At 42.1% G+C, this 12293-nt stretch overlaps 2 protein-coding genes across 2 annotated transcripts in view; one reads left to right on the forward strand and one right to left on the reverse strand.

Moving 5' to 3' along the window:
- Positions 1 to 12293, reverse strand: part of LOC124124654 (neuropeptide-like protein 29) — a 234840-nt gene that overhangs the window by 102421 nt on the left and 120126 nt on the right. The gene's annotated exons all lie outside the window — the stretch shown is intronic.
- LOC124124648 (telomerase protein component 1-like) overlaps positions 1 to 12293 on the forward strand; it is a 63808-nt gene that overhangs the window by 26126 nt on the left and 25389 nt on the right. Inside the window, exons 25-37 of the mRNA XM_048393232.1 lie at positions 848 to 995; positions 1381 to 1557; positions 1976 to 2068; positions 3863 to 3995; positions 4578 to 4755; positions 5917 to 6026; positions 6229 to 6314; positions 7091 to 7205; positions 7442 to 7550; positions 8400 to 8559; positions 9050 to 9145; positions 9957 to 10081; positions 10806 to 10955. Of these exons, the coding sequence (XP_048249189.1) occupies positions 848 to 995; positions 1381 to 1557; positions 1976 to 2068; positions 3863 to 3995; positions 4578 to 4755; positions 5917 to 6026; positions 6229 to 6314; positions 7091 to 7205; positions 7442 to 7550; positions 8400 to 8559; positions 9050 to 9145; positions 9957 to 10081; positions 10806 to 10955 (1680 nt within the window). The remainder of the gene's footprint in view (positions 1 to 847; positions 996 to 1380; positions 1558 to 1975; positions 2069 to 3862; positions 3996 to 4577; positions 4756 to 5916; positions 6027 to 6228; positions 6315 to 7090; positions 7206 to 7441; positions 7551 to 8399; positions 8560 to 9049; positions 9146 to 9956; positions 10082 to 10805; positions 10956 to 12293) is intronic.

Here is a 12293-nt window from a genome sequence, read left to right on the forward strand (position 1 = left end):
GAACCTGGTGGTGAAGTTATTGCTGAAGTCTGTAAGAGTATTGTTTGTTCCAGGAACCTGGTGGTGAAGTTCTTCTTGAAGTCTGTAAGAGTATTGTTTGTTCTAGGGACGTGGTCGGGAAGTTATTCTTGAAGTCTGTAAAAGTATTGTTTGTTCCAGGAACCTGGTGGTGAAGTTCTTCTTGAAGTCTGTAAGAGTATTGTTTGTTCCAGGAACCTGGTGGTGAAGTTATTCTTGAAGTGTGTAAGAGTATTGTTTGTTCTAGGGACCTGGTGGTGAAGTTACTGTTGAAGTCTGTAAGAGTATTGTTTGTTCTAGGGACCTGGTGGTGAAGTTATTCTTGAAGTCTGTAAGAGTATTGTTTGTTCCAGGAACCTGGTGGTGAAGTTACTGTTGAAGTCTGTAAGAGTATTGTTTGTTCCAGGAACCTGGTGGGAAAGTTATGGTTGAAGTCTGTAAGAGTATTGTTTGTTCTAGGGACCTGGTGGTGAAGTTATTGTTGAAGTCTGAAAGAGTATTGTTTGTTCTAGGGACCTGGTGGTGAAGTTACTGTTGAAGTCTGTAAGAGTATTGTTTGTTCTAGGGACCTGGTGGTAAAGTTATTGTTGACGTCTGTAGGAGTATTGTTTGTTCTAGGAACCTGGTGGTGAAGTTACTGTTGAAGTCTGTAAGAGTATTGTTTGTTTCAGGAACCTGGTGGTGAAGTTATTGTTGAAGTCTGTAAGAGTATTGTTTGTTCCAGGAACCTGGTGGTGAAGTTACTGTTGAAGTCTGTAAGAGTATTGTTTGTTCTAGGGACCTGGTGGGAAGTTTTTGTTGAAGCCTGTAAGAGTATTGTTTGTTCCAGGAACCTTGTGGTGAAGTTCGGAGAGCTGTTGAAGGAAGCAGGAAAGGTGTGTGGCTCCACGATGGTGGTGGTGATGGACGGACTTGACCTGATGGACAACGCCCACCAACCTTACAACATGGAGTGGCTCCCCAACCCGGTGCCAGAGGTAAGTTTGACCATGGATGTTGAATTATATCAGGAATGTTACAGCTATATGGCCTGTTATTAATCATGGCCAGTGTTCAGACATTGCAATGGTACCATAAGTATCCAAATCTGATTTGAGGTTTTTACGAGCCACTGTGATATAGCTGGAATAGTCCTGACTGTTAAACAACATTCACTCACTCACTCACTCTTGTGTGACATTGTACATGAAATCAACCGTCTGGTCCGCAATGACTGCTGTCATACGGCTGTGACACTGTTGCACAAAAAGCAAACACAGAAGCAAGATCTTCAATGCCACACGTGTGTTTGTGTTTCAGAATGTGGTGTTTGTGTTTCAGAATGTGGTGTTTGTGTTTCAGAATGTGGTGTTTGTGTTTCAGAATGTGGTGTTTGTGCTTTCTGTGGTGGACAATGAAAAGTGCCACAAGTCTCTACAAAGACTCAACACTCAGGAGATCGTCATTGGTGGCCTGGATGTGTTTGATAAGGCTGAGGTTGTCCGAACAACTCTTCTAGAACATCGCAAGACGCTCAGTGAGACCCCATTCAACAATCAGGTAAGCAAGCCCATCTCCGGTAGCCATTAATGTTACTCCCTGAGGAGATCCGGCTTAGAACTGGTCTTCAGCAACCATGCTTGTCGCAAGAGGCAACCAACGGAATCGGGTCTTCAGACTCGCTGATGTGGTTGATACATGTCATCGTATCCCATTTGTATAAACCAGTGCTCAATGGACTGTCTGGTCCAGACTCTATTATGTAGATACCGCCGTCATATAGCTGGAATATTGCTGAGTGCAGCACTAAGCAACAAGCACAATACACTAGTACCACAAAAAATACACTGACATGATTCCGTGATTTTGGGAACACATTTTAGCGGCAAACATTTTGACTCGCACCCTGATATAAGTGAATGTTTATTTCTCAGTCTTGTGGTAGTGATGGTGGTAATGTGATGCGATGTTGTTCCAGCTGAAGCTCATTACATCCAAGAAGGAGGCCACTAGTCCCCTCTACCTCAAACTGGCCTGTGAGGAACTCCGAGTCTTTGGAGTCTTCGAGAAGGTAACACAGATTCATTTCACACATTTCTATACCAAAGATTATTTTATTTATACTGAACCAAGAAGGTGGGTGATCATGAATATTTTGGGGATATGTTTTTGTAGTGAAGACTGAGCACACAGTTTCATAAAAATGTCCCCAAAAACATTCATGATCCCTAACTTTTTTTGTTCAGTATATACTGGCATGCTTTAGTTGCTTATTAGTAAACCAATTTGGGAAGTATGACTTACTGAGGTACGACATTTTATGGTCTTCAGGTATATCCGCGATTTGCTGTGCAGAGTTGTGTCCCCTGGACACGCCAGTAACCTATGATTGTGGGTTCAAATCCCGGTTCACCCCGATTATGTTTCTAGGTTTGTCAGCACCAGGTTTGTTTCACCGAAGTGGAAAACATCTGAGACCTGCATAACTTTGGGATTTCCTCCCACATTAAGCTGACACACCGCAATATAACTGGAATACTGTTAAAAGCAGCATTAAACCCAACTCACTCACTCACTCACTCACTCACTCACTCACTCACTCACTCACTTAAAAAAATAATGGATGGCAGTTTCTCTAGTTGACACATGTTTGACTGATTGGAGCATTTCCAACCAATTCCCAGAGGAACTTACCATTGTTTACCAATTTCCTGAATTGGTCTTAATGCTTCTACAATGATGCATAGTCCCCCCCATCTGTTGATTTCCGAAAACAAAAACTTCCACAGATTTTACCAATCTAAGTGTTTTTGAAAGTCCACCTAAAAAACTAAAGATTTAGATGGTTCTCAAACTTGACCAAAAGTCTGTTCTACAAAGCGTTCATAGTAAGATGAATAACAGTCGAAAGTAATGGTATGGGAGTTACGGTCACCTTAGCACAACCATCGCTTTGTGGAATGGACCCTTGGTCAAGTTTGAGAACTATGTATATCAATCATGAGCAATTGGTCATGCAGTGGCAACTAGCCAAAGTTCATTTCTGACCAGTGGTTATGAAAAATGACTAAATTTTAGAAGAAAATGCCTCTAGACTTTTACTGGTCTCAGACTAAGGACCAGTGGCAGTGTTTATCGCATCTTCCCGAGGCAAGTGAGTTAACTGACTTTAAAAGTCAAGTTTCCAGCCTTGCCAAACTAGGCTGGAAGGCCTGGGCTTGATCGTAGCGCCACCAGTGGCTATTACTAGTTATGTCCCTTCTATGTCTCTCAGGACTATGGACCAATCAGATTCGACCTCTTGTATCACATGCCCAGTCAAGACGATCTGATCGATAATCAACATCTATATTGTGATAAAACGGATCTGACATCGCAAAGTGCATCAGAACACATGAGCACCTTGATTAAAAACATGAAAAGATTTGGAAAATATCTGTTGACAACGAGTTGGCGGTGCACATGTTTTGCAAATCCTGCAATCGACCAAAATCTGCATGACAGTTTACGAACCGGATTTCGATTTCATTGCATGATTTTGATTGGACTATGCATAGACTCGTTAGTCCAGCCAAAATCTAACTCCATAATACCAGCCTAGTTCAGCAAGGGTGGAAACTGGACTTTTATAGTCAGTTAACTCTCTTGCCCCGGGAGGATGTGTCTAACCATGATCAATATGAAGTATGTCAAAGATCTAGAACTGCAGGGTACTGATGTGCAGATGACATATGGCACACCAGAAAAATTGCATCCTTTCACTTTTTCTTACCCAAAAATGATCACGTTAATAATAATGATATCAATAATGATAATTGGTCCTATTGTATATTTTGGAGATAACTGAGTTTGCTGTTTCCTCCAGATATCCACCAAGTTGAAGTCGCTGCCCCACACAACGCCCCAGTTGCTGCAGGAGGTGCTGGGCAGACTGGAGACTGACCATGGCCAAAGTGTAGTGGCCACAGCCCTCTCTCTGCTGGTCTGCGCTAGAGATGGTACGAACTTGAACTGGTTATATATCCCCCGCACCAAAGTGGAAGGGATATAGGAATTGGTGCTATCCATCCATCCTTCCTTCCGTCCGTCTGTCCATCACGTTTCGTTTCTGGAGCAAAAACTAAAAAAACATGAGAGAAATCTTAACCAAACTTGGCACATAGATAGGTCTAGTGGTTAACTGTTGCTTTTTTAATATTTTTGGGATTATTGAAAAAATTATTTTTCGAGTTTCCATGGCAACGACTTTGACTTTGACTACAAATAGCAGTAGTGCTCCATTCTAGAGCAGATCTTAAAAAAACGTACAATATTTTTTGCCTTGCACACATCCAGACATGTCATATTGGCAGGGGATATGAGAATTTCATGCTTGTTTTGATTAAGAATTAACATGATCGTGAACTTAAACTCGGCATGAGGTGTCCTTTCATTCCCACTCCATACAGGAGTGAGTGAGTGAAAGATGTTTTGTTCTGTAGTCAACCGTCAGCTGTCCCATATTAATTGACAGCCTGATGGCTTAGTGGCTGAAATTTTCAGGATGTGACAAATCAGTGCAGTGTTTCCTCCATTTTCAGGGCTACCAGCAGAGGATCTTCGAGAACTGCTCACATGGTGGAACATTCTAGGAAGTGGCAAGTTTGACATTAATGACTTTATGAACATTGAGGTCGACTTCGAGGACCTCATGCCCCCAGCGTCCTTCTCTTACCTCTGCCGCTCAATCCAGACTTTCCTCAACCCCAGCGGAGCATGGTAAGACACTCCGGACATTATTCATTGATGGGTTTTCTTGGTGTTTGCTATTTGTATTGTTTTTGGGCCAATACATACATAAGTTTGTTTATTTTAATGATGCTTAGTATGGTAGGGGTGGTAGGGTAGCCCAGTTGTTAGGCATTCCCTCATCACACCAAAGACCCAGGTTCAATTCCCCTGTGAGTACAATATGTGAAGCCCATTTCTGGTGTCGCCCTCCATGGTATTTCTGGAATATTGCTTAAAAAAACACTATAAAACCATTCTTACTCACTTTAATATGGTGGGCCTGGAATGTCATCAATGAAAGCTGTCTGGGTATCGGTTTGTATTCTAAAGTTTGGCAATATTGATGTGTTGTAACATTTTTGCGATAATATTACTGTCACATGTTGTATGTGCAACTCAAACATCAGTGCATTGTATTGATGCCAACATGCATATCAAATATGTAGGTAACAGCTCTACAATCCATGTTGATCATCTCTATGACAATATTTAACATGACAGGAATTTATTTAGTAATGGCAGGCAAATTTGGGAAAGAATTTAAGATATTGTTCAAAATTGTTATCTTGTTCTTATTTGTGTAAATTCTGAGAAATTGGGAGGTTTTATATGCACAAAATTGGAATTTTAACTGCCATTTGCTGCAGACTTTGGGCATAATTGGCTTCTGAGCAGGTCTAGATAAATCCCTGCATGAATTCTAGTTGTAGAGTGTTCGCCCGGAGAGTGGAAGGTCCTGGGTTCGATCCCCGGCCGTGTCATACCAAAAGACGTTAAAAGATGGTACTTGTTGTTACCCTGTCTGGCGCTCAGCATTAAGGGGCTAAAACAAGGACTGGTTGGCTCGGAGTCAGTATTCTGTGTCTGAGGGGGGTATTCATGTTAAGCTGCGGCATGGTATCTCAGTGGGTTAGCACAATAAATTGGCATCAGCCCGGACAAGTACAAGCAGCCACACACAAACACATGTGCATGCACGTTGCTATATAAGTCCTTGAAATAACACAAAATAAAACATTGTGGCCAAATGGTGATCTGACTTGTCATATTCAGGGAGACATCACACCACGCTGCTTATTCAAAGTCACCATGGTTGTGTGTTGACTTTGTTTTTGTCTTCTAATATCCATGGCAACCTGATGTTTCCAGGAGCACCTGCCTGTCATTGGCCCATGCGGAGATAATGACCGCTGTCCGTCACCGCTATCTGCGAGGTTCTGCCGCGGACAAGGAACTGACCCTGCACAAGCTACTTGCAGGTAACAGAATCCACCGTGGATATCATTGTTTGCAGCAAATTTGTTATTCTTTATAATGAAAATACTGGCTTCGTCATTTGACACCTTCCATGAATTGGGGTACATGTTCATAATTAATTGGTACAGTGATTTACGTTGATGGACATGCTGTTGTCTTCAAACATAGATTGGTGTTCCCATCATCCGGCATTCCATGTTTCAGGGTACTACCTCCGCCAGGCCGACCCAGAGAGGACAGGAACATGGACAGGCCACACCCGTGCCTTCAGTGAGCTGCCCTACCATCTGGTCAGTATTACACTTAAGAGTTCAGGGTTTTATCTCTCCTGGACTGAAAGTTACCCAATGTCTGGTTGTCTGTCCGTCCATAAGCTTATGCAGTTTCAGTGTCCCTCCTCACCTCCCACATTGCGAGGACTGTTAAGATGAAACTTTGTATGGATGGCTCCGGCTTCGTTGTCCATAAAGTGTGCTTACAGAATTTGAACATGGCATGCCATGGCAGCCATTTTGAAAATATGATACATGGCCACTACAAGATCTGTTGTTGTGTGATTATCCCCCACCACGAAGTGGAAGGGGAATATACGAATGGGTGCTGTCCGTCCATTCTTCCATCTTTCCGGGTTTTTATTGTCCTTCCGTCCGTCTGCCACATTTAGTTTCCGACCCCATAGATGTGTCTATTTGTAAACTGGTGCCTTTTGCTAGTTTGGGATTTTAAAAAATTAATTTTTTGCATTTCCATGGCAACGACTTGGACTTAGACTGAATATGGCCGTAGTGCTCTTTTCTGGATCAGATCTTGAAAACCGTACAGTATTTCTTCATCAAACTTGGCACATAGATAGGTCTAGTGGTAAACTGGTGCCTTTTGATAGTTTGGGATTTTGGAAAAAAATGTTTTTCGCATTTCCATGGCAACCGAACATGTCATATTGGCAGGAGATATGAATATTTCATGCTTGTTTATCATGCAGTATTTTCGATTTTGTGTTTTTTTAATGGTTGACAAAAGTGTAATCTTTGACCTTCATGTCCGAGCATATTTCTCCTATTTTCAGGCTGCGAGTGGGTGCTTCACTGATCTGAAGCTAATCCTGTGTGACCTTCACTTCATCAATGCTAAATGTAAACTAGGCCTAGCTGCCCAGCTGATGGAGGACTTTGTCGCAAAAGGTAACCTTTTTACTGTATCCTGGTTCAATTTGAAATTAATCATTTATCATCCAAACATGGCTTCCACAGTCAAACTGCATCACTATGCTTTGTAAGAAAATTATTCAAGTTTATTCATCAGTGTTACAATCCAAAGAGGTTGATTTATATAACTGCCTCTGTGTTTGTAGCGGTATAGAGAGATTGAATAGAGATATTCAAAGAAATATTTGCACAGAGATGTCTGTGTTTTTCAGTGCCCACAAATAACAAGGCCTTGGAGAGAGAGCTGATCCGCTTCCAGGCTGTTCTCAGGGTGCAGCAGTATGCCTCGTTCGTGTCACGCAATCTACACATTCTGGCCAGGTAGTTATTTCTACACTGTCAATCCTTTTTAGGTGGTAACTATGAAGTGAGGTGAGTGAGTGAGTGAGTTTGGTTTAACGCCGCTTTTAACATTATTCCAGTTATATCAAGGCATGTCAGCTTAATGTGGGAGGGAAGCCCGAAGTGATGCTGGTCTCAGACGTTTACCACTTCGGTGAACCCCACGAGCACGGGTGGTGCTGACAAACCTAGAAACATAATCGGGGCGAACCAGGTTTCGAACCCACAATCATAGGTTTCTGGCGTGCCCAAGGGACGCAACTCTGCACAGCGACGACTGGGCCACCCGTGCTGACAAACCTAGAAACATAATCAGGGCGAACTGGGGAAGTGGGGTGAAATGGGGTTTTGCTTCAGTAGTCTGTCAAATTTGGGGTGTTTTGTCAGTTGTCATTATTTTTTCGGTATACTCAGTAAATAAACATCAGAAGAGCAGACAGCTGTCAAGTTGAGTCTTAAATGTGAATCATCTCAATGTGAGAGTGGATCGTCTCTCTCTAGTCTGAAGGGAAACATAGGGACAGTTTTATGTTCAGGGGTATTGCATTTGGTATTTCCCGGATACTCTCACAATTTGCATGTCAATTATCTGTACCTTTTCTCCAAATACCGATTGTCATCTCTCACACGTTTGAATATGATCGCTTGCCCATTTCGTTTAACTACGTTGCCCAGCTACATCTATGGCAAACAACTCTGACACTTCCCTCTCAAAAATAATGTCGGGTAATTTACGACGCCATCACGTTGCGAGTGCATGTTTGAATCTCTGGATATGACGCCATGATACAACAATGTTTAAGGGATAACGTATGTTCCTCCATGCAGTCACCCAGCCTTGACCTGGCAGCAGGCAGTGAACGAACCCGACACGTCGGATGTGTGTGCCGATGCCAAGGCCCTGACGGAGGAGAACAGCTACATGGAGTGGAGGAACAAGCCGTCACAGACGGACCCCTGCTACCTCAACATCAGCAACCTCCCACAGGTCAGTAATCACGCACGACACACACAGGATTTACGTTAGAATTTTGAATTTCAATATGAAAATTTTAATAAAAATACCTTTCATGTTGTTTAAAATGACCATGCTTTTGATTGAAAACATCATATTGCTTTATTTTCTCCATTGAAGACAACATTGTGGGTTTTTTTTCGATCGATAGTATGTGTCTTCATATTTTTCTGATTACTTTTACAAAGTCATCCATAAGAAAATAATAGAAAAAATGATCAAGTGATATATAAATAAAAAATAATAATAATAATGAAGCCATACTCCTGACCCCTTATTTAGGAGTACTTTCTTGAGTATCAATAATGTACTTTTATTTTCTGCACTAAAAATTTGCTTTTCAGATTTATTTACTTTTTCAAGTTTCATTTTTTTAGGAAAGGTTGAATCTGTAAAACAAATTTTAAGAAGTATTTTGCCAAAAGATTTATGATTTTACACCGTTGTCTGTGTTGCCTTTCAGCCAGCAGCTTGTGTGACTGTATCGAGTGACAGCGAGTACTTCGCTACAGGTGGGATGGACTGCCTCGTCAGGCTGTACAACATGGAAACTGGCAAGGTAGGGCTTGTTACCCTGGAAACAGATCTGGGTCACTGATGATTTGTTCACTTGTTTTTTATTTATTTAAATATTAACTGGTTTTTTTTTGTTGATGTCGATGACAGTTTTAGTGAGTGAGTGAGTATGGTTTTACGCCGCTTTTAGCAATATTCCAGCAATATCACGGCGGGGGACACCAGAAATGGGCTTCATTGTACCCATGTCGGGAATTGAACCCGGGTCTTCCGCGTGACGAGCGAACACTTTAACCACTAGGCCACCCGACCGCCCCCAGTTTTAGTGATGTAGTATGGTACATAAAGCTTGGAGGTATTGAGAGTGTTCAAAGATCTACATTGTGTGGAAAAGTAAGAGTTTGTCAGACATCATCATCATCATCATCAAGCACTGAGTAATTACTCTTCGTCCCTTGCTTCAGTTTGGTATGACATGCTTGCCATAAAAGGCGACAATGCTTGTCGTAAGAGGCGACTAACAGGATCGGGTGGTCAGACTCACTGACTTGGTTGATGCATGTCATCAATCCAAATTGCGTGGATAGATGCTCATGATATCAATCACTGGATTGTCTGGACCAGATTCGATTATTTACAGATTGCGGTCATATAGCTGGAATATTGCTGAGTGCAGTGTTAAACAACAAAACAACAACAACAACAACAAACAACTGTTTGGTATGACAAGGTTGTTAAGGTAAACAGAGTCATTTGCTTGTGTGAATACTCATTGTAAACCTTAGTAGGTGTCTCTCATCGCATGATTAATGAAACTGCAGGGATTGACAGTCATGTCTGTTTACTAATCCCAGGAGATCCGCTCATTCCGAGGACATGCCGACGCCATCGCCGACGTGTGTTTCGTGGGGAAGGGTGTCTTGTGCAGCGCATCCCTAGACAACAGCTTGTGCCTGTGGCATGTAGAGGATGGACACAGGTAGGTTCCAGCTGATTGTGGAGGTTGTTTGTAGAAGACAACCATGTCTGGCTTTATGGCTTGGTAGTTACCTTATTTAACGTAATAAGTGCTCAGGGCGCACTCAAAATTAGAAATAGGGGGCGCTTATTAGAATATTATTTTTAGTTGAAAGATCGTAAATTTCGTGGTTTATGCTAACAACCTGAAATGTTTACATACGACAGATATATTTTTCAAGAATTTAATTGCCCATAATTAATGGTGATATAACACAAGAGTGCGTATTATTCACGAATAAATAAGTCTTGCGTACATTGATCAATCGGAAGGGATGCGGATTGGGATTGTTCACTAGCCAATATATTGGCAAATATCGCCGTGGGCGCTTATTAGAGTGGGGCGCTTATTACGTCAAATACGGTATGCTAAATTGCATTTTATCAGTAGTGCAATACAGCCTTCAAAATTCACACTAGCAGGATAGATGGAGAACACTTAGCAGCACTGAGTACAAATTGAAATCCAATATTGGTAGTCCTCATTGACTAGTAGCATCTGAGGGCTATTATTCTGAACCAGTTCTCAATGCTTTATTTTTGCTAAAAATTGCAACTAAATAAAACTGATAGATTATGTTTTTGACAGTTTTCATTTTGTTCAAGCAGGACTAGCTGCAAATTGTGAGGACTAAATAAGGTGTACGCTAAGTTTATTTCTAAGGCTGAATGTATGTGTATTTCAGAATTGCAGTTCTTAAAGGTCACCAGCGTCGGGTCAACTCCTGCTCGGCCGACCAGTCTGGTAAGCTGGTGGCATCTGGGGGCTGGGACAGTCAGATCAAGGTGTGGAACACTGGCTCCACGGAGATTGTCTGCCACCTGAACACAGACAGGTGAGAGATCCAGGGTAGAATAGGTCTTCAGCAACTCATGCTTGCCATACAAAGGCGACAATGCTTGTCAAAAGAGGGCCTAACCTGGTCGGTGGTCAGGCTCGCTGACTTGGTTGATGCATGTCATCATATCCTAACTGTGTGGATTGATGCTCATGATGTCAATCACTGGATAGTCTGGTTCAGACTTGATTATTTCCAGACCGCCGTCATATAACTGGCATATTGATGAGTGCGGCGTTAAACAACAAACAAACAAAGTGGAGAGAGGACAAACAATCTAGCTACCGCTAAACAAAGATCTGAGGACATCCCATTACGGGTCACGTCAGACCGACTTTGCGTGAACTTTGACCGACCAATGGAATGACCAATCAGAAGGAAGCTTTAGGGCACTAATTTCTACTTGGCGACTACCCTTAGAAACATATTTTGACAAATTCTCGATTACAAATTTGAAACCTTAACAAAAGAACATTCTCGAATGGCCAATAGATGGTCTAGATTGTATGGATTCAGTCGTTAAACCTGTAACTATCTTTCGGAATACCCTGTGTTAAAGTTTTCGAAATTGCATGATTAGATCAATCGGAAGGGTGCTAATTGGGATTGTTCACTAGCCAATATACTAGCCAATATCGCCGTGGGCACTTATTAGAGCGGGGTGCTTATTACGTCGAATACAGTAATGCTTTTAACAGGATTTCAGTTATGTCACAGTGTGTCAGTGTGTGGAGGGAAATCCCGAAGTGATGCAGGTCTCAGATATTTACCTCTTTGGTGAAACCCACTCTTTAGTGTTGACAAACCCAGAACATAATCAGGGCGAACCTGCACTCAAACCCACAATCATAGGTTTCTAGAGTGCCCAAGGGCAACAACTCTGCCAAACAAATTGCAGTGCCTTAGACAACTGGGACACCCATGCCGCCATGCACAGGGCCGTGGACACTCATCTGAGGCACTGCAATTGACTTACACAGTTGCTTCCCTTAGGCGTGCCAGGAACTTGTGATCAGTTTGAATCGCCCTTATTAGGTTTATTATCCTGGGCTCGTGGTTTTTGTCCAAGACCTGCATGAACTTGGGCTTCCCTTTCACTTTAAGCTACAATGTGATGATATGACCAAACACTCATTTTCTGTATGATGATTTATCATCAATTTGAGTATTCAAAACTACTTCCGGTTGAAGACCAGGAGTCAACTGAAACTTAACCAGATATATTCTGACACATTGTGTGAAACCTGGGTTCTAGCTGGTTTTCACAAACTGACTTTTTGAAATTCAGACAATTGAAATCGAGGGGACATGTGTTCTGTCATGATACCAATGTCT

Source organism: Haliotis rufescens, unplaced genomic scaffold (assembly GCF_023055435.1).
Source record: "Haliotis rufescens isolate VD_foot unplaced genomic scaffold, xgHalRufe1.0.p SCAF_12, whole genome shotgun sequence".
Lineage (NCBI taxonomy): Eukaryota > Metazoa > Mollusca > Gastropoda > Lepetellida > Haliotidae > Haliotis > Haliotis rufescens.